The sequence below is a fragment of the Octopus sinensis genome, linkage group LG6 (genome assembly GCF_006345805.1).
Source record: "Octopus sinensis linkage group LG6, ASM634580v1, whole genome shotgun sequence".
NCBI lineage: Eukaryota > Metazoa > Mollusca > Cephalopoda > Octopoda > Octopodidae > Octopus > Octopus sinensis.
The window spans coordinates 40,914,346-40,937,378 of record NC_043002.1 but is presented as its reverse complement, the minus strand read 5'-3'; the positions used below and the strand labels follow the sequence as shown (position 1 = coordinate 40,937,378).

The 23,033-nt window shown below is 35.0% G+C and overlaps 1 protein-coding gene across 1 annotated transcript in view; it reads left to right on the top strand.

Moving 5' to 3' along the window:
• LOC115213221 (UPF0705 protein C11orf49 homolog) overlaps positions 1-23,033 on the top strand; it is a 63,807-nt gene that overhangs the window by 25,361 nt on the left and 15,413 nt on the right. The window contains exons 4-5 of the mRNA XM_029782155.2: positions 2,391-2,445; positions 16,852-16,899. Of these exons, the coding sequence (XP_029638015.1) occupies positions 2,391-2,445; positions 16,852-16,899 (103 nt within the window). The remainder of the gene's footprint in view (positions 1-2,390; positions 2,446-16,851; positions 16,900-23,033) is intronic.

The following is a 23,033-nucleotide window of genomic DNA, read 5'->3' as shown; positions in this document are numbered from 1 at the left end:
ATTTGTGATAGTGTTCATCTGCTTTTGCAGAAGCTATTTTAGTTCTGTCATAGAATAGTATCAATGCAAAGGACATTCTATGAAGGAGCATAGTTTTCTAAATTTTTGAAGCTAGAGGTAAAAGTGAAATCTTCTGTAGTTCTGAAGCAGGTGCAGATCATCTTTCTTTGGAGGTGGAATAATTATAGACTTTGAAAAGGCTGTTCATTTGTTTTCTTTAAAGGTCTCATTAACAGAAGTCCAAGAGATGGTTGTAGAAGAGTTAATGCTTCCAGATAATTTCTGGATCCAGTGTCTTGTTATTTTGTAACTTTCTTTTTAAGCTTTTTCAAATGTCTTCTGTGATAAATGGACCTCTCTGGATCAGCAAGCTATTTGCTAATTTACGGTTGAAGAAAGGACGCTTGTCAAGTTTGGTATTCCATTGCTCTGTTTTACCAAAAGTAACTTGAAATGCTGAAACTAGGTATCTAGATGGTGGCCAGTAGTTTTCCCCTACAATGTGAATCACTGCCAAAACTATATTCTCAATAAATTTCTTCAAAACTACCCAGGTGGCAGCATGCTTCTTTTCAGTATGAAAGTGAAGTTGTTGAGTTCTTCAGTTTTGGACTTGATTTGGGTTTCTAGTATCTCTTTGTATGCTTCAAGTGGACATTAATTAAATCAATGTTTATTTTAGATTTCCTAGTTGACCTACATCTGTTCTTTAGGGCTGCAGCCTTCAGATCTCTTCTGGCCTTTGTTATCTTCTCATTTAAGCAAGGGTTGGGTGCCTGTTTTCTCTTCCTTGGGAGCAATTCCAGTAATATATTTATGTTGGCAGTGGTTAGGATGTCATATACAGCATTGCTATTTTATGAATCATGGAGAATTATTTTCTCAGTGTTATATAAAATGACCATTTCATTCTTTTGTCCATTCCATATTGGTTTATGTACTCACCATTTATGTTGATGATTCCATGATTTGCCAATATATAGATAAAAGAGAAAAAAGCCTAGTTATCGCTTGTATGCCAAAATGATTTGGTAGCTTGTACTATGCTTTCATCTATTGTTTTATGCACCCTTGTCATTGTGAGCAAAGACAAACATTCTCTTGGCCTTCCTGCTCCTGATTCAGTAGAACATCAAGGGGAAGGATGCAAGAAAGAGAAAGAGAGAGCAAGTTGATGATGTTGAGTGGTTGGGTAAGTTGCAAAAGTGTAGGCCAAAATACATACATACATACATACATACATACATACATACATGCATACATGCATACATACATACATACATACATACATACATACATACATACATACATATGTATATATATAAATATACATCTATTTGTACACACACGCTCGTGTTTGTGTGTGTATTTCATCTGTTTTTATATATCTTTAAAAAAATGAAATGACCAATTGAGATATTATTTTCATAAAAATTATTAAAAAACATATATATTTCCATTTCTGTACTTCTGTACACTGTCTGTTGTATTTTTCTTACTTTTATATTTATTTTCATTATTCAAAAGCAAAATGTTAGGTCTATATAGAATTTTGATGACAGCAATTTTTTAGGGATTTTTTCAACTGAAGACCATATTAATATAACTAAAAGCTATTCATGTGTTTGTATTAGTTCTCTTTCCCTGATAAGACACCATTAACAGATTCCATTTTGTTGGAAGCATTTAAGTCAGGTTCCTGGTCTAAGGACAGTTCCTTCTCACCAGTCTTGGAAGCCCTGAAAAGTGTAGGATATGGCCCTCTGTCCTTCTAACAAAAACAGGAAAATATGAGCATCATTAACCATCACTGTGCTGATTAAATTTTGGTGTACTGATTGCAGAGACTGAATATATTTGTTATATGGGTTAAAATTTACATCTACAAGTTAATTACACAAATAATTACTAAAACATGTTTTTTGATCCAAAACAAATTAACTCAGTTCCTGTCTTTCAAGTGCACATGCATGGAACCATGTATACTCAGTTCTTACTCAGTAAGGGTTAATGTTAAACAGTTTACAAGAGCATACAAAAATTTTCTTCTAACTATAACACCAAGCAGCAACACCTACAGCACCTGAATATATTAGCATTTTCTATTATACACATTGAATAAAGGCAACAGTGAATATTTGACATGATTTTGAATTGAAAAAACTTTAAGAAAACTGGGCAATGACAAATAACTAACATACTATAACCTTTTCTGGGAATATTAAAATGAAACTGATGAAGAATTAGATAACAGATGAAAATAGTGAATGAATACATGTTGTCATCTAGATGCTAAACAGCTGCCTTTATCTGTACTGAAGAATGTTAACATGATGTTAATGTGTCTTCCCAGATATCTGCCTCACTGATTTATTTTTTACAATTTCCAGGGATCTTGCCAAGCAGATTGAAAGTATTTGAAAACAACGATACTTGTAATTCCTTGTAAGTATTTATAGGCTTTTCAGTTTGTTTCTATTTGTACCACATGTTAATATACTGATGTATGATTTTACAGTGCATAAGATTTTGGGGGAAAATTCATTTGGATAAATCTTTAGCCATTCTTCCGTAGGAATTCTAGAAATCATTTCACACAAAATACATTGTTATCAAAAACAATAAATAATTAAATACCATTGGCACAATATTTTGATCAAAACTGAGATAAGAGGTCACTATTTTATAAACTGTACACATCAGCTCCTTTAACCGTTTAGTATTCAGATTATTCTGTCAAATGTAATGCTCATTTATTCACCTTGTTTTGAATTAATCATGCAAAAACATCGTAGCAGTGAAATTTTGAGGATGTGATTGCTTATTCTTAGAATGACATTGTAGGATAAGTGTGCAAAGCCAAATCTGATTAGTTTGAACATATAACAGGTAGAATATTTGGGTCGGATATGGCCGGTTTAAATGCTAAAGGATTAAAGGTCATGTTAATCATTTGACATAATGACAAACTACATACATATGTTCATATCAGTTCAGTGAAATAAAATATTTTAAACCAAAGACCATCTTGAAAGGTTCATGATCCATGACCACAATATATATATATTCCAATCTATATAACCTTTACACATACACACCCAAGCCATTTATAAACACCAATACAACGTAATTCTAATTTCATAATCCTATGCATATGATTCAGGCAAGCATATGATTCAAGCATACAAATGTTCCAAAATAACCACAATGTCAATTTACACCAGCATTTGTGCTGAGTTGCCAAGTTCTTTTAGCAGATACTCAGGAATCAAAAGCCCATGATATACAAACTGTAGTCCATCCTGTTAATTTCTGCTGTTATCAGAACCTTCAAACAAGCAGAACAGCAAACTGCTTAACCCTTTTGTTACCAACCCAGCTGAAACCAGCTCTGATTCTGAGTACAAATGTCTTGTTTTCATAAATTTTGAATTAAAATCTTACACCAAAACTTAGTCACAGTTTATGTTCTGAACACTACCTTAATGGTAACTAAGTTATTTTACTAAATTCCTTGTTATATTTAAAGTAATTGAAAGAAATACAGAGTATCTCAAAATAAATACAGTAACAAAAGGGTTAATGTGTGTGTTCATCATCTGACATATTTATAGACTGCATAGATGAATTTTATATTACTACATCCCACGTAACTGAACCGTGTATCGGTCTATTATTCTCAACAAGATTGATGTCTGCCTCAGTTTAATGGGTTTCTTTAGGCAGAACCATCTGTAGTCACTCATTAACAAAAAAATTTGTCCAACAGAGTCTTTTTTTACCAGCTTCAGATTTCACGTGGTGTAGAAAAAAAAAACTAAAAATACACTGCTGTAAATCACTAAATTTAAACGAATTATTCTGATCACTAAGAATAATTAAAAAGTGAAGGTAAATTTAAGTATTTCTATATAAATTATGATTTTTTTTTAGGTACTTGCTGTTTTTTTTTAAGAAATAGAAATATCATTGGTTTAACCTCAGTGTATTATTAATGCATTTTGTAACTTCAAGAGTATGGATGGATAAAAGGATAAAATAATAAATAACCAACCAAGAGGTTTTAGATTCTTATACTGTAATCAACATTGCAACTCTGAAGTGGTCCAGATCACCTAGTTGTAAGTAGGGTACCCTGCACAGTAAAATTGACCAAGTGGTCTGTCTACTTGCAGTATTGAGTTCATCTTCTCTTGTGGACCTAGGGAAGGCAAATGGAAAGCCATTCCAGAGTAATCTTTTTTAGCATCATTATATGAAGACCACCTCTTCAGTGGTAACCTCTAACCAGAAGCCTTACAGAACTCTCTCAGGGTTTACAACTTCAAGACAATTAAAGGTAAAGTCAACCCCAGTAGGGCTTGAATTTAGAAATCTAAAATCAGGTGAACTAGATAATGATTTCTAACATTGACACAAAGTAACAAATTTTGAAGGATTGGGGTATTTTTAATTATATCAGTTCCAGAATTTGACCAATTACTTCTTTTATCAACATAAATAAGAAGAAAAGTAAAATCAACTTCAGTATTTCTTGAACTTAGAATACAAAGAAATTTAACTAAATATTGTAAGTCATTCTACCCATTGTCTCTTGATACTGTTAAACCTCAACCTTCACTGAACTGGATAATTGTATAATTGTCTGCTTTTTTTGTTCTTTTTTTTATGGCATTCCACTGTTTTTCTCTTGCAATTAATCACATCTCAAGTATTAATTTCACTGCACTGAGCTGCACTGCAAATCATATCACAAGTGTATCACAACAAGCATACCTCTCGCTTTGATCTTCTTGTTTTTGATAACAAAAGGGTATCCATTCATTGACAAAAAATAACAACAAGAAAAAATAAACCCTTTTTCCCCATCAGTTAAATCTAGACAATACAATGAAACTAGAAACACACACCATGAAATGGTTTAAACATGGCCTATACAGGTTATCTTTTAGCAAGTACCAGGTCTGTAGAAATATTGTAAACCCACTGTCTAAACTACAGTTGAGAAAAACTATTAATGTCACTTTACATTATATAGCAAACATATGAAATGTAAATTGGCTACTAAAAGCAAGTCACACCCAATTTGCTTGTACAACAAGATCATTTATCAAAAGGATATCGTATGCTACATTTTGTTTAAATTCTATACTGTATTTAAGCAGTAGATTAGCTAAGCTGGCAGAATACTTAACGAAACAACTCATCTTTTCTATCTCAACCTCTGATATTTAAGACATTGGTTCTTGGTTTACTGAGGTCTGTGTTTTAATAATTAAACTTTCTTTTGACGAAGCACAAGATCATTTTTTTTTTTTAGAATGGAACTATACTTGCTTAATTAATTCAGAATATATTTTTCATAAAGATATATATACACACACACACAAGGGTATGCTGAAAAGTTCATGGTTTTGAGTACAAGAAAATACAGGAATGATCAGTTAATTATAATTATTTTATTCAACATTTACTCTTCTCAGATTCACACACTAATTGCAGCAGTCCTTTAGCTTTTCTAAGCTCTGTTAAAGAACTCAGAAGGTTGGGTCTTCAACCAGGCCTTTCGTGATACCCTTAAATCCAGGAATTTTTCAGCACCCCCTTGTAAGTATGCATGTATACACACACACACACACATATATATGTGACAGTGCATGGCCTAGTGGTTAGGGTGTTGCACTTATGATCATGAGATCGTGGTTTCAATTCCTAGACTGGGTGGTACATTGTGTTCTTGAGCAAAACACTTCATTTTATGTCACTCTGCAATCACTTTGACATAGACACATGGTACACAGTGCACCTGTTCAGAGAACATCGATTTGTTGGAGAGAGTGAGCTGATGTGTGGCACAAACACTTGATCACTATAAACAAATCATTTGTGCAGGTCATTCAGCAAAAGCTGAACACTCATACATCGTTTTCAACAGGAGAGTCCATCATACATACATACATATATATATACATACATATATATATATGTATATATATATGTACATACATACATACATATACATATATACATACATACATACATATATATATATATATATATATATATATATCCATAGCGGATCTTCTTCTAGCGTAAGGATTTCCACATAGTGTGAACTGGCTCCTGTGCAGGTGGCACATAAAAAGCACCATTTGAGCATGGCCATTGCCAGTACCACCTGACTGGCCCTCGTGCCGGTGACACGTAAAAGCACCCACTACACTCTCAGAGTGGTTGGCGTTAGGAAGGGCATCCAGCTGTAGAAACTCTGCCAGATCAGATTGGTGTCTGGTGCAGCCATCTGGTTCACCAGACCTCAGTCAAATCGTCCAACCCATGCTAGCATGGAAAGCAGACGTTACACGATGATGATGATGATGATGATATATATATATGTATATATATTTGTGTGTGTAGTTTGCTTGATTTTACATGTTTTTTTTTCTATGCTACTATGGGTTAGATGAATATATTTGTGAGGCATTATTTTACAGCCAGATACTCTTCATGTCACTAACACTTTACCTGTTTTTCAAGTAAGGCATTGTTCACACACCTTTAATGTTAACGGAGAATTTGTTGACAAGGGAAATGACAGCAATGTCATTGCTTGTAGCTCAGCAATTTTCTGGGAAGCACAAAAGTAGACACAGATATATAGACACACACATACACACATGTTTGGAGAAAGATTTCCTTACAGTAAAAATTACTAACATTAAAAAAAAAATCATTGAGAGAAAACAGAATGACACAAGCCTATGAGAAGAAGTTTCATGTTGTGTAAATGCCTTTCACTTTTTCGGCTTTTCAAATACGTGTTATAAGGTAGTGGTTTTAGTTGTGTTGACTATTTCTGGTTTAGTTTCCATTTCAGAATTCTTATGAAATATTCTTCATTTGCTTTTTGTAGTTGATTATTTTCTTTTATTTTGAAAAAAAAAAAAATTAAGGAAATATTTTGAATTTTCCATTTTCACAAATGGCACAGGAATGGCTGTGTGGTAAGTAGCTTGCTTACCAGCCACATGGTTCCGGGTTCAGTCCCACTGCGTGGCACCTTGAGCAAGTGTCTTCTACTATGGCCTCGGGCCGACCAAAGTCTTGTGAGTGGATTTGGTAGACGAAAACTGAAAAGAAGCCTGTCATATATATCTATATGTATATATATGTATGTGTCTGTGTTTGTCCCCCTCCCAACATCGCTTGACAACCGATGCTGGTGTGTTTAAGTCCCCGTAACTTAGTGGTTCAGCAAAAGAGAATGATAGAATAAGTACTAGGCTTACAAAGAATAAGTCCTGGGGTCAATTTGCTCGACTATTGGCCACAGTCAATTGACTGAAACAAGTAAAAGGATAAAAGAGTAAATGTCTAGATGCTCACTACATAAAACAGTTCTTTGATTTCTTGCTAACCTGTGTCCTAACCTGATCTATTAATTTTGGTCCTGTTTAGCTGATGTAATTTTCACTGCATTGTGGCCATGTAAAGCAGTACATGAGAACTTTTGTTTTGCAATTCATATTTGCATTAACCTTTTAATTCCTCCCCATTCTTATGTATTTTGCTTTTGCTCTGTCCAGTTAATTCACACATCCTACAATGAAGGTCTCCACATCTTGTTACCTGCATTATTTCTCCTTCTGCTGTAAATTTTGCCTTTGTTAAGAGTCTTTTAAGATTTGGTAGTTGTCTTTGGCTGGTAATAATTTGTGATTCTTTATGTTGGGGAGAGTTTTCAACAGTGTAGAATTTGCGGGTATCATTTGGCCAAACATAAGACGTTATACAGTTCTGTATTTAAGAGATGAGGAATTATGTACATTATTTACACTTGACGATATTTGTCCTCATCTTTGTTGTTAACATGTTTTGGCTGATATACCCTCCAGCCTTCATCAGGTGTCTTGTGGCATATGGTGTAGTGGTTAAGAGTGCAGGCTACTAACCCCAAGGTTCTGAGTTCAATTCCAGGCAGTGACCTGAATAATAGTAGTAATAATAATAATAATAATAATAATAACATCAAAAAATACCTTAGGAATGAGAACCCAGGTTTGAAATTTCCCCAAGACACCTGATGAAGGCTGGAGGGTATATCAGCTGAAACGTTGTGTTAACAACAAACAAGATAAGGACAAATATCCATCAAATGTAAATAATGTATAAGACGTTATGTTTACTAGGATTATGAATGATTACAAATGAAATATTTATGTTTTTGCTTTTGCCATCCTCCTCATTGTAAGAGTTTCATTGTAAGAGAGAGATTGTGATCTTTTTTGTTTTGTTTTGTTTTTTATGGCTTAATTTGCAAAGTTTTATAGGTATTTTTATTTCTGAAGGAATATATTTAGTTCTACCAGTCATCTCTTTCATCTGTTTGTGTCTGTAACTATTGAACTATCCACCTTGCATTAAATGGGATATTCTTTTTAATGGGTGACAATATTTAAAATCTAAATATTGGTGTATGCCTGTATCCTTGCAGAAGAGGTTGACTGTAACAGTCTCATTTTCCTTAATTACCAAAATATCCAAAAAAGAACATTCCCGTTCATTTAATTTCCTTGTGAATTGGATTGATTCATGAATGCTATTTATCAATTTCAGTAGGTCTTGTAAAGTTTTCCTTCTATTCTTAAATATGAAGTAGTCTTTTGGGAATCTTTTCCAATTTTCTTTTAAATAGGATTGGAAACGCTGATCAAAAGTAATTCCAGACCAGGCATAGATCTTTTTTTCTTCAAGGAATCCTATCACTAGTGTTGCAAATATGAATGCAACTTTTATGACCATTGCCATATCTTTTATTTGAAGGTATTATTAGTTATCAAAGAAGTAGTTGTTTACTGGCACCAATCACGATTCTTTCAGTATAAATTCTTTTGGGAATATCTCTTGAATTCTTTGAGGGTATTTGTCTGTCCAGAATTCTACTGCTTTCAGTAGAATATTTGGGAGATATTTGTACAGAGGCTGGTCACATTGAAACTAACTAGAATTGTCTTTGTCTCTACCCTCTCTGGAATGTGGTTTAGGAAGTCCATGCCATCATTCATGAAACTAGGAACCAATTTGCATAATGGTTTCAGAATCATGTCCTGTCATCTTTCTCAGAACATCAACACTCTGGAATTCCCTCCTTGCATTTGTTTTACCTATAGTTATTCAAAAAGAACATCAACCATAATAATTTTACTGGTTTTGGAGGGCCTACAGAGGTCATAAAAACAGCTCCTTCCTCTAAACCATGCATAAGCAATGATTCTCAAAAAGCAGGCTGCATGAGACATAGCTCATCATCAGATGGAGCCACAGTAGCAAAATAATTCTACGTAATTTTTCAAAAGTCCCACAGGCTGCAGTTTACCCAAGACAGCTCCAAGCCATACCAAAAAGGAGAAAAGCCAAGTGAATTGTGAACCACAAGTCATCATTTCAAACATTACCACTTTTGCTAAGATTGCATTGTACCCCTTGAGGATACAACAGGAAGGATATTAAATCATTTAACTATAAAAATAATCACTCTGAGGCCCAAATTTTTAACACGGATTAATGAATCTTTTCATTTAGCTTCAGGGCTTTCTTGGCTGGCCTGGAGCATCTGTAACTATGGATGCATACTGGCTTCAATTAATGTATTCCCCAGGCTTGAACTAAGCTTTAAACTACAGCAATAGCTAGCAACTTTGATCGTTCATGGTTGTATTTAAATAAAACAGCTGAAATAATTCCAATCATTGCCAATTGGGTCATGCAAAGACAGAACTATAGATATCGTAGCAGTATGTCTCTGTGATCTATATCCAGAACAAACAGATTAACTTGTACTTTTAAATCACTTCTCCTGTCATTGACAAAATATGCAGTATTAAATGTGCATTATGCTTATAGCCAGCCAGTAGTGTGCTGTGCATGTCTGTTCTGTACTTATGAACTGTGTGTATATATAAATTCCTGAGATTGTATGTGATCACAAGCATGTTTGTTTTATAGCAGAATCGAATCCTGCTTATGCAGTTGTGTTTGCTTTTGCATGTAACATCATCAATTGATATTTACTTGCAATGCTGATATTTACTGTGTAGTGACATTATAAACCCATGCTGTATACACAACCCGTTGCTATAGTGTGTATGTGTGTGATTGTGCGCATATGTGTGTGCGATTGCGCATGTGTGTGCTGTGAATTTCAAGCCCAGGGCAAGGTTTAGTAGGGAAGTCATATGTGGTTTTGTATACTCTTTGTTTTTTTATAATTGAAAGAAACCATATTTCTGACAACAACATATTCTGCGTTGTGTTTACATTTTCAAAATAATCCAGCATTATGACAGGCTTACTGAAATAATTAACTTTCAACTTTATAATTAAATACCACCTATTGAAATATAATATTATCCTTCAAGTAGTAAGATTTCAGATCATGATTTGATTTTAAATTTTCAATTTGAACATGCTAATGGAGGTGGCTTTTTTTTTAAGTGTGTTTGTGTTGAAAAGATTTTTAGATTTTTTCTCTATTCATATCCCCTATCTTGCCAGTCAGTAGTCAATATACAGCACAGATATTTAATGTTACTGGACGCAACTTCAGCAGCTTTCCATTCTATCTCAGTGAATTCATTCTTTATATATATATGCAGTGCAGACATGGCTGTGCAGTAAGTAGCTTGCTTACTAACCACATGGTTCCGGGTTCAGCCCCACTGCATGGCACCTTGGGCAAGTGTCTTCTACTACAGCCTCTGGCCAACCAAAGCCTTGTGAATGGATTTGGTAGACAGAAACTGGAAGAAGCCTGTTATATGTGTGTCTGTGTTTGTCCTCCCACCATCACTTGACAACCAACGCTGTTGTATTTACATCTCCATAACTTAGTAGTTTGGCAAAAGACACTGATAGAAGAAATACTAGGCCTACAAAGAATAAGTCCTGGGGCAACTTGTTCAACTAAAGGCGGTGCTCCAGCATGGCCACAGTCAAATGACTGAAACAAGTAAAAGAATAAAAGAATATGTATATATATATATATATATTATATATATATATATATATATATATATATATATATATATGTGTATGTATGTATGTATGTATATGTATATGTGTGTGCGTGTGTGTGTATGTATATATCACGTGATCAACCAGGCTATCAGATGTTGTTACAATACACTCCACAATGCACTTTTTTTGCATTGTTTTAGCTTTCAAATGCTGCCACCCCACTGGCTGGGTGAGCAGGCCAACAATCTCCGCTAGTCGAATGTGAAATGAAGTGTTTTGCTCAAGAACAAAACACACCGCCCAGTCAGGGAATCAAACCTATGATCTAGCACTAGGCCATGCACATATATATATATATATATATATATATATATATATATATATATATATATATATATATATATATATAGCAAATAATTTAGGAGAAAATATTTGGAAAATATTATTGACTCTACTATTATCTAATGTAGCAATTAAAAATGATTAATAATATTAATATAGGTGATTGCAGGCCCAAAAAGCATTAAATAGCTGAAGGATTAAATTTAATCAAAGGACATACTAAGTATGTCTGCTTGCTGGAAATAACAGACAAAACACACAAATAGGTACTGAAGCTCTTCTGATGGCTGAAAAGATTGCGCATCTTGGAAAAATTGTCTCAAAGACAGACAGAACGTTGGAGGATGTGAAGCCCAGGATTGGAAAGGCCTGGCTTGCTTTCAACAGTCTTCAACTAAAGTGGAACTCCATAGTCATTTCCCTCAAAACAAAACTCTGCATCTTCAATTCTAATGTCAAGGCCGTTTTTCTATATGTGTCAGAAACCTGAAGGTTACGAAAGTCATAAAGAGTACCTATTTGAATTGGTTCCTGATGAAAGGTGTTCAGCCTCAAAATTTCCATCTTGTTCTGGTTCTCTTGGAGGCCGGTTTTTATAGCTTCTTCAGCCAAATTTGTGGCCTTGGATTGCATTTCTTAGTGGTTATGTAAAAGCAGTCTTATATCATCTGCATAACAGAAACCTTCCAGTTGCTTCGTGACTGCCCACCTGATCCCATTGTCACTTCCTGATGTTTTCTCATTCAAGATCCAGTCTATTACTAGCAAAAATAGCATTGGTGACAGTATGTAACTTTGCCTTACACCAGTTTGAACTATGAAAGGGTCCGTGAATTTCCATTGTGGATAGTAACACTGTCATAAAACTGCTGGATGATTTTGTGTATGTGTATATACATATATATCCTTTTATTCTTTTACTTGCTTCAGTCATTTGACTGCGGCCATGCTGGAGCACTGCCTTTAGTTGAGCAAATCAACCCCAGGACTTATTCTTTGTAAGCCTAGTACTTATTCTATTGGTCTCTTTTGCCAAACCACTAAGTTACAGGGACGTAAACACACCAGCATTGGCTGTCAAGTGATGTTAGGGGACAAACACATACACACACACACATACACACACACATACTCATATATATACATACAACAGGCTTCTTTCAGTTTCCATGTACCAAATCCACTCACAAGGCTTTGGTCAGCCCAAAGCTATAGTAGAAGACACTTCCCCAAGGTGCCATGCAGTGGGACTGAACCTGGAACCATGTGGTTGGTAAAGAAGCTACTTACCACACACACACACACAAACATGCATATATACTGGCATTCTGTCCTGTTGGTCATGATGACAAGTGTTCTATTTGATCCAATCAACCAAACAGCCTGCTTGTGAAATTAACGTGCGAATGGCTGAGTACTCTACAGTCACACATGCCTTTAATATAGTTCTCAGGGAGATTCAATATGATGGAATGTGACTAGGCTGGCCCCTTTCAATTACAGTGCCAGATGTGTGGACTGGAGCAACAAAAAATAAATTGTCTTGCTGAAGAATGCAATGCACTGCCAAGAATTGAACTCACGATCTTACACTCATGAGCCAAATACTCTAACCACTAAGTGATGTACCTTCACATATATACATACATACATATACACATACACACATACATACCTATATGTGTATTTATATATATATATATATATATATATATATATATATACCGGAGTAAACACATAAATGTGAAACAAGGTGGAAAAAAGAGTACTCAAATACCAGGGGTAGAGTAATATGCTTTATTTAAAAGCAGCAGAAATTCAACAAAACCTGTTACTCAGAGTTTCACGTTCCCGTTCATCAGACAGTTTTGTTAAAAAAAACTGTCCGACAAACGGGAACGTGAAACTCCGAGTAACAGGTTTTGTTGAATTTCTGCTGATTTTAAATAAAGTATATATATATATGTATATATATTGGTACAGGATTCTTACCTCATATTCGACAATATCAACCTCTGCCTCATCAGTGTCAGTCTCAAATTAAGTTGTCATTAGACTCAATTTTGTTATTGTCAGTTTCAATTATGTTGTTGTCATCGACTTTAATTTCATCATTGTCAACTTAAATATCATCGCAGTTGGATGAAGTGAATTTCTTTTTTATGAGTGGTCAAATACATTAATGATTACTCGTCACAGAATTGTAAAAGAATGTAAACATCAAGAAGCTTTGTAATGGTTTACAAATCTTGTATAATAAAAATTGCCACATTACCACTAATATACATACATTTAGTTCATTAGATGTGAAACTTCATACTATACTATATATAGCATGACAAATATAAAAGTAAAGACAGTAGTTTAACCTTTTATTCATTGATATATATGTGTATGTGTGTGTGGAGGCGCATGGCTTAGTGGTTAGGGTGTCAGCATCATGATCGTAAGATTGTGGTTTCGATTCCTGGACCAGGCAACACGTTGTGTTCTTGAGCAAAACACTTCAATTCACATTGCTACAGTCCACTCAGCTGGCAAAAATGAGTAATGCTGCGATGGACTGGCGTCTTGTCCAGCTGGAGAACACATACGCCATAGAAACCAGGAAACCGGGCCCATGAGCCTAGCTAGGCTTTTAAAGGGCACATTTATTTATTATTATTATTATTATTATTATATATATATATATTATATATATATATATATATATATATATAGGTGCAGGAGGGGCTGTGTGGTAAGATGCTTCGCAACAACATGGTTCTGGGTTCAGTCTCACTGCATGGCACCTTCTACTATAGCCTCAGGCCAACCAAAGCCTTGTGAGCAGATCTGGTAGATGGAAATTGAAAGAAGCCCATCATATAAGTGTGTGTGTATGTATTTGCATGACTATGTTGCCCCCACCACCACCAACACCACCACCATTGCTTGATAATTGATGTTGGTGTCTTCATGATCCTGTAACTTAACGGTTTGGCATAAGAGACTGATAGAATAAGTACTGGGATTGATTTGTTCAACTAAAGGCAGTGTTCCAGCATGGCCACAGTCAAATGACTGAAACAAGTAAAAGAATATATATATATATATATCAATGAAAGATCCGTGGAGGTAGAGTCCGAAAGAGTACTAAGATCCAATGGTAATCTGGGTGGAAAGATGGTTAGGTGGATGAGGAAAGGTACCAAAAGTTCGAAATGATATTTAAGATGGAAGTCCAAGAGAGTAGGAAGTTCAGTCAGGCAGGATCAAAGTGGGGTGGCCATGTGAGCATGTGTAATATATTGTTCAAATTTACAGAAAACAAAAGACAAAAACAAGTGAAGGAACAACAAGGAGGTGTATTAGTTTAACGCTTGAGAAGAATGGAAAAAGTCTTTGGCATTTCAAGCCTTTAATATATGCATGGTTTCCTCTGGATAGACATAAATACAAAGGAAAGTGATTAACTCTTCACGGTGGAAAGTAGGATTAGTAATCTAAATTCAAAAGCAAGGAGTATGAAAAAGATACAAAGAGTTCATATGTATGACTATATATGTAAATTTTTTTTTGTTCCTACTATTCCTACTATTTCTAGTTAGTGATAATCATGTATATTGTACTATTTCATCCCTTTTAGGAATCTTCAGTATGATTTAACCTCTAACTCTGTTAGATATATTATGAAGAGCAACATTACAGAAAAATTAAATGCAAGTTAATTAGAGCCTGGAGGGAATTCATGTAATGTTCCCTGCATTTTTGTGTGTGTGTGTATGTGTGTGTGTGTGTGTGTGTGTTGTGTGTGTGTGTGTGTGCGTGTGTATTTTATTCATAGAATGGATCAGTAATTTAGAGACAGGGAAAACATTCATAGTGTTTGTATACAGGGTATTAGCAGTTTTCAGTGAGCCTCTACCTTGTGAAAGAATCTTCCAGCAGCCAATTGTTATAGCATTAACTACAAATGATTTTGTAAGCCTTCACTGAATATTCTGGTTGTTATCTTCTATATCCTTCACATAGTCAAACAGGCTTACATTCATAAACACACATGCTCTGACCAACATCCGACATTAAAATGGATTTTCACGAAACTTCAACTAAAGTTCTTCAAACATGCATGATGCCTTCTAAATGGCCATTAATACCAAGCAAAGTAACTATCTCTTTGCAACATGAGACCAGCTTAGAAATTCGAATTCAAAATCAAGGAAGATGAAAAGGATATGAAGATTTCACATGTATGAACATATATATATATATATGTTAAACGATGATGATGATGATGATGATGATATATATATATATATATATATATATATATATATATATCATCATCATCATCATCATCGTTTAACGTCCGCTTTCCATGCTAGCATGGGTTGGACCATATATATATATATATATATATGTATGTATGTATGTATGTATGTATGTATGTATGTATGTATGTGTGTTTATGTATATATATATATTCTCTATGACAAAGTTATTACAGTTTCTAGTTAGTGGTAATCATACATAGTACTATTTCAAGCTTTTCAGGACCCTTCAGTATTACTTAAACTGTAAATACATTACAGTAAAATGAAAGCTGAAATTTTATACATATATATAAGTGCTCTGCTTGTTGTAACCAGAAATGGCTCTGATGAAAGTACCATTAATTTTTTTAGGTCATTCAAGTTTCTTCAATAGATCAATAGATCAATTGAGTAAACTTATCAGTAATGTATCTATAATGACCGCTGGAAACAACTGTTAGCCAAATTTGCTCCAATAAAGGAAAAATATGTAATGACCAATATTTTAAACTTGTTTCTTATATATATATATATAATTACTGTTAAGTCTATTGACACCCTGAAGTGAACAGTCATGTTGTTAATGTACCAAAGCTGCAGCACTTCAATAAACAATTGATGAATGAAAACATATATATATATTCCTGTCCCTGTTGTGTTTTCTTTTGTCCTATTTTCTGTTTTCCTGGTACATACTTTTATTCTATGTATATATATACATATATATATATATATATATATATATATATATATATATATACACACACACATGCACATGTACGTAAACATTTATACAAATATATGTTTGTACACACACACACACATATATCTATTGTGCATGTTCTAAGGCGGCAAGCTGGCAGAATGCGTAGCCGTATTTCAACTGCCGTCACATTCTGGGTTCATATTCCGCCGAGGTCGACTTTCCCTTTCATCCTTTCGGGGTCGATAAATTAAGTACCAGTTACACACTGGGGTCGATGTAATCGACTCAATCTGTTTGTCTGTCCTTGTTTGTCCTGTCTGTGTTTAGCCCCTTGTGGGTAGTAAAGAAATATATTGTGCATGTTCTGCAGGTTACAACTTTCCATAGGAAACAGCAGGGTTTAGTTTGTTCTTCTGTAACATACACATTTTGTAAACTTATTCGCCTACAACTGAACAATTTCTTCCTCCACTTTTGCTTTTGTGCCTCAAGTCGGATTCCAGCGTATCACCTGCACACTTCAAGTGGACGATTCACCAAGTGAGTCTTTCTTTACTTCCTCTTGTCGTACCTGTAGTTGTACTTTGTCCCTCAATATGACATTAGTCATGCTCTATTTGCAGCATGCATCCTCTATCCTATCTGTAGCGGTAGTTGCTTCTTTAGATACACACTGACACACACACACACATACACACACACACCCACACAACACAGATAATGCATACACCACAGATATGGATATATATTTATATATAGATATATATATGTATATATGTGTATGTGTGCATGTGCTGTCTGTGTATCTATATACATACACACATGTGTATATGCATATGGATATATATTATATATACATACATATACATATATATATTTTATGTGTACATACATGCATATATATATACACACACATGTATGTATGTATATATATTTATGTGTGTGGGCATATATATATGTGTGTGTGTGTGTGTGTATATATATATATACACACATGTTTGTATATATGTTTATGTGTGTGTTCATGTGTGTGTGCATATATATATGTGTGTGTGTATTTATATATGCACACACACATATATATACACACACAAATATTTCCCATCTGTAGTGTTAGCTGCTTCTTTACATACACACATACAAAATGCAAACAACACATATACCATAGATATTTATGTATGTATGTATGTATGTATGTATGTATGTATGTATGTATATATGTGTATGTCTATGTGCATATGCATGTGATGCTGTGTATGTATGTGTATATATGTTTGTGTATGTATATGTAAACACACACAAATATGTGCACACACACACACACACACACGTTTATATACATTCCTTTCATTCTACTTGTTTTTACATATGTTTTTCTATGCCCACAGGTGTCGGACAAATATATTACTTGAGATATTGTTTTATAGGTTGGATACCCTTCCTAACACTAATCCTTACTTGTTTTTCGAATAAGGGATCTTTTAATCTACACATCTTTGAAAGACACAAAATGATTGCATGAAATTTTGACAAGGGAAACAGATGACAGCAATACTGCTTGGTGTAATTTTCATACAAATGACCACAAATGTAAACAAACAAGCCAACACATGCATGCTCACATATATATATATATATCTATATATATATATATATATATATATATATATATATATATATATTTGCAAATACACACACACACATACACATGATGAACTCTCCCATCAAAGACGACAGCTTTTTTTATTTCTCTATTGCCCACAAGGGGCTAAACATAGAGGGGACAAACAAGGACAGACAAAAGGATTAAGTCGATTACATCAACCCCAGTGTGTAACTGGTACTTAATTTATTAACCCCGGAAGGATGAAAGGCTAAGTCGACCTCAGCAGATGAAATACCTGTTTCGTTACTACCCACAAGGGGCTAAACACAGAGAGGACAAACAAGGACAGGCAAATGGATTAAGTCGATTACATCGACCTCAGTGTGTAACTGTTACTTAATTTATTGACCCCGAAAGGATGAAATGCTAAATCGACCTTGGCGGAATTTGAACTCAGAACGTAGAGGCAGACGAAATACCGCTAAGCATTTCACCCAGCGTGCTAACGTTTCTGCCAAATGACCTGCATAAATGATTCGTTTATAGTGATCAAATTCTTGTGCTACACATTAGCTCACTCTCTCCAACAAATCGATGTTATCTGAACAGGTGCATTGTGTACCATGCGTCAGGTGTTGAAGTGATTGCAGGCAACACAACATGAAGCATTTTGCTCAAGAACACAGCGCATCACCCAGTCTAGGAATTGAAACCACAATCTAGCAATCTAGGCCATTCACCCTCAAACACATACATATATATATATATATATATATATATATATATATGCGTGTGTGTGTATATATATATATATATATATACACACACGCACACACACACACACATACACACACATCCATATGGGTTTTCAAGTTCTGTCTGCCACATCTACCTATAATGCTTTGCAGAACTTACCATTGCAAGGTGCTGCACATTTATTGTGTTTAGGCTTGCAATATAAAATAAGTGTGCATACTAGAGTGTAAAATTAGACATTCTAGAGTATAACAAAACAATTGTGTAGAAGGTGAAAATATAAATTGTGCAGTTACAGATGGAATCTGATGATTGGGTGTGACGGTTTGGACACTGGCGATTTGACATAGTTGACTGAACACAGAACCTGTTTTGACAACTGTACATTTTGGCACTGGAGGTAAATATGCATACACATAAACACACAGAAATATACACATACATAGGTGCAAGAGTGGCTCATAACATGCAGGAGTGGCTTTATAGGTGCAGGAGTGACTATAGGCGCAAGAGTGGCTGTGTAGTAAGTAGCTTGCTTACCAGCCACCCGGTTCCAGGTTCAGTTCCACAATGTGGCTCCTTGTGGAAGTGTCTTCTACTATAGCTTCAGGCCAACCAAAGCCTTGTGAGTGGATTTGGTAGATGGAAACTGAAAGAAGGTCATCATATATATATATATATGTTTGTATGTCTGTGTTTGTCCCACCACCATTGCTTGACAACTGATGTTGGTGTGTTTATGTCCCCGTAACTTAGCAGTTCAACAAAAAGAGACCAATATAATAAGTACTTGGCTTACAAAGAATAAATCCTGGGGTCGATTTGCTACAGTTAAATTACTAAAACAAACAAAAGAATAAAAGAATACAGATAGAGAGAGTGAGAGAGAGAGAAAGAGAGAGAGAACATTACAGTTTATTGAACATGATTGACATAAAGACTTTTCCTCTCTTTGTGCACATAAAAGGAAATGTACTCACACACATAAAGAGAGAGAGAGAGAAAGAGAGAATAAGAAGAACATTGATTTCAAATTTTGGCACAAGGCCAACAGTTTTTGAGGAGAATGAATGAGTTAATTACATTGGCCCCTGGTACTCAAGACCAGGCAAGGCTGTTTGTGGAAGACCAGCAGTCATTCATGCATACCAGCCTCCCCTCTGAACAGCACCAGTGTTATCCAAGGGAAAGGCAAAGGCCTACACAGCTTGGCACCAGTATTGTCACAACTCATTTCTACAGGCGAGTGAACTGGAGCAACATGAAATAATGTCTTGCTCAAGAACACAACACACAGCCCAGTCCAGGAATAGAACTTACAATTTAAAGCCCAATGCTCTAACCACTGAGCCATGCACCTTCAATAATAATAATAATAATAATAACAGCAGAATCAAAGTAATCATTGCTGCTTGGACCATAAGACCACTAACTAGAGAGACTAAAGTATAAAATCATCATCATTCTATCATCCACTTTTCTATGGTCACACAGAGTTCATTGAGGTAGATTTTCTAAGGCTGGATGCCTTTCCTGTTGCCAACCATCGCCTATTTTTAAGCAAGGTATTATTACACCATGGCCAGACATCCTTTCACAGAATATTGGAAATTAATGATGCTGCTTATATGAAAATGATACTCATTTAAAAATATCATGTGACATCAAGGCACTCATTTTTTTTTTTCTTTTGATGAAGGACTATTGTCCAAAACAGCAAAACTTTTTTGTCTTCTTTCTAAGCATTAAACTAATATAACTTTTGTTATAACATGCCCTTCTCTCTCTGTTTTCTTCATTGCCTCAATATATATAAAATATATATATTATATATATATATATATATATATATACCGGAGTAAGCACATAAATGTGAAAAAGGTGGAAAAAGAGTACTCAAATACCAGAGGTAGAATAATATGCTTTATTTAAAAGCAACAGAAATATAACAAAAGCTGTTACTCAGAGTTTCACGTTCATGTTCAACTGTCTGACAAAACAGGAATGTGAAACTCTGAGTAACAGCTTTTGTTATATTTCTGCTGCTTTTAAATAAAGTATATATATATATATATATATATATATAATATATATATATATATATATATACTTGTCTTTCAGGTGCAGTGCCACAGTGCACATAAAAGTACCTGTACTGGAGGTCTGTAAATGCACCTGTGCTGGTGGGATGTAAAAGGTACCCAGCACACTCTGTTAAGTAGCTGATGTTAGGAAGGGCATCCAGCCATAGAAATCATGCCACAACAGACAATTGGAACCGGGACAGCTCCATGTCAAACCATCCAACCCATGCCACCATGGAAAGTAGATGTTAAACAATGATGATGATGATATATGTATGCACAGACAGCTAGATAGAGACAGCTGTAACAGGCTTCTTTCAGTTTCCACCTACCAAATTCACTCACGAGTTTTTAGCTGGGCTGAAGCTGTAGTAGAAAACACTTTCCCAGGGTGACATGCAGTGGCACTGATCTCAAGCTTATGTGCTTGAGAAGCTAAGTTAATAACTGTACAGCCACGAAGAGGACTTTGAAAGCTCAGTCTTGTAATCAGGAGTAGTATACACATTTCAGACTTGATATACATCAACTGTGCAGGTGCAATGGCCCAGTGGTTAAGGCAGCAGACTGACAGTCATAGGATCGCAGTTTCAATTCCCAGACTAGGCGTTGTGAGTGTTTATTGAGTTAAAGCACCTAAAATTACATGAGGCTCTGGCAGGGGGTGATGGCGAACCCTGCTGTACTCTTTCACCACAACTTTCTCCCACTCTTTCTTCCTGTTTCTGTTGTACCTGTGTTTCAAAAGGCCAGCCTTGTCACACTCTGTGTCATGCTGAATCTCCCCGAGAACTACATTAAACGTAGTCTGTGAAGTGCTCATCCACTTGCATGTTAATTTCACAAGCAGGTTGTTCCATTGATCGGATCAACCCTTGTTGCCATAACCGATGGAGTGCCACGATATCAAAATGTGTATTTGCATATTCAATAATTATATCACATGTAAGAAGTAAAACCACATACAGTAGATAGTAAAAATTAGATATACACTCACTCTAATGATAACTATATAGATGACACTTGCATTGAAGAATTCTTACAGATTGATAACAGAACACAATGTAACTAAAACCATTTAATACCTTCTATCTCAGTGGGGAGATAGTGGGGAAGGAATTAAGTCGATTACATCGACTCCAGTGTGTAACTGGTACTTATTTAATTGACCCCAAAAGGATGAAAGGCAAAGTAGACCGCAGTGGAATTTGAACTCAGAACACGAAGATAGACGAAATACCGCAAAGCATTTTACCTTGCGTGCTAACGATTCTGCCAGTTTTCCACTTTAATAATAATAATAATAATAGTAATCCTTTCTACTATAGGCACAAGGCCTGAAATTTATATAGAGGAGCTAGTCGATTACATTGATTCCAGTGCTCAGTTGGTACTTATTTTATTAACCCCCAAAAGGATCAGTCAACCTCTGCAAGGTTTGAACTCAATGTAAAAAATCAGAAAAAATACCCCTAAACATTTCTTCTGGTGTAGTAACAATTCTGCCATCTCAGTCATGATTAATGAGACTACCAATAATAATAAAAGCAATAACAACAGTAATACTAATAATGAAAGCATGTGGTTTAGTAATTAGGGAGTGCAGCTCATGGTCATAAGGTCATGAGTTCAATACCTGGTGGGGCATTGTATCCTTAAGCAAGACACTTTATTTCACATTGCTCCAGTCCACTCGACTGACATAAATGAGTAGTATTTGTATTTCAAAGGGCCAGCCTTGTCACATTCTGTGTCATACTGAATCTCCCTGAGAACTGCATTAACCTTTTCAATACCAACCTGACTGAAACTGGCTCTGGCTCTGTAGTACAAATGTCTTGTTTTCATAAATCTTGAATTAAAATCTTCCACCAAACCTTAGTTACAATTTATGTTCCTAACACTAGTTTAATGATAACTGAGTTATTTTATTAAATTCTTTGTTATCTCTAAAATTAATTGAAAGGAACACAGAGCATCTCAAAATAAATATGGTAACAAAAGGGTTAAGGGTACATGTGTCTATGGAGTACTCAGCCACTTGTGCATTAATTTCACAAGCAGAATGTTCCATTGATCGGATTAACTGGAATTCTCATTGTTGTAACTGATGGAGTGCTAGTTTCATAATAATGATCAGTGCAAGCGATAGAGATGGGGGCACATATAAACCACTAAACAAAGATACATACGCCATTAATTCATAACATGCGCATGCAAATACACAC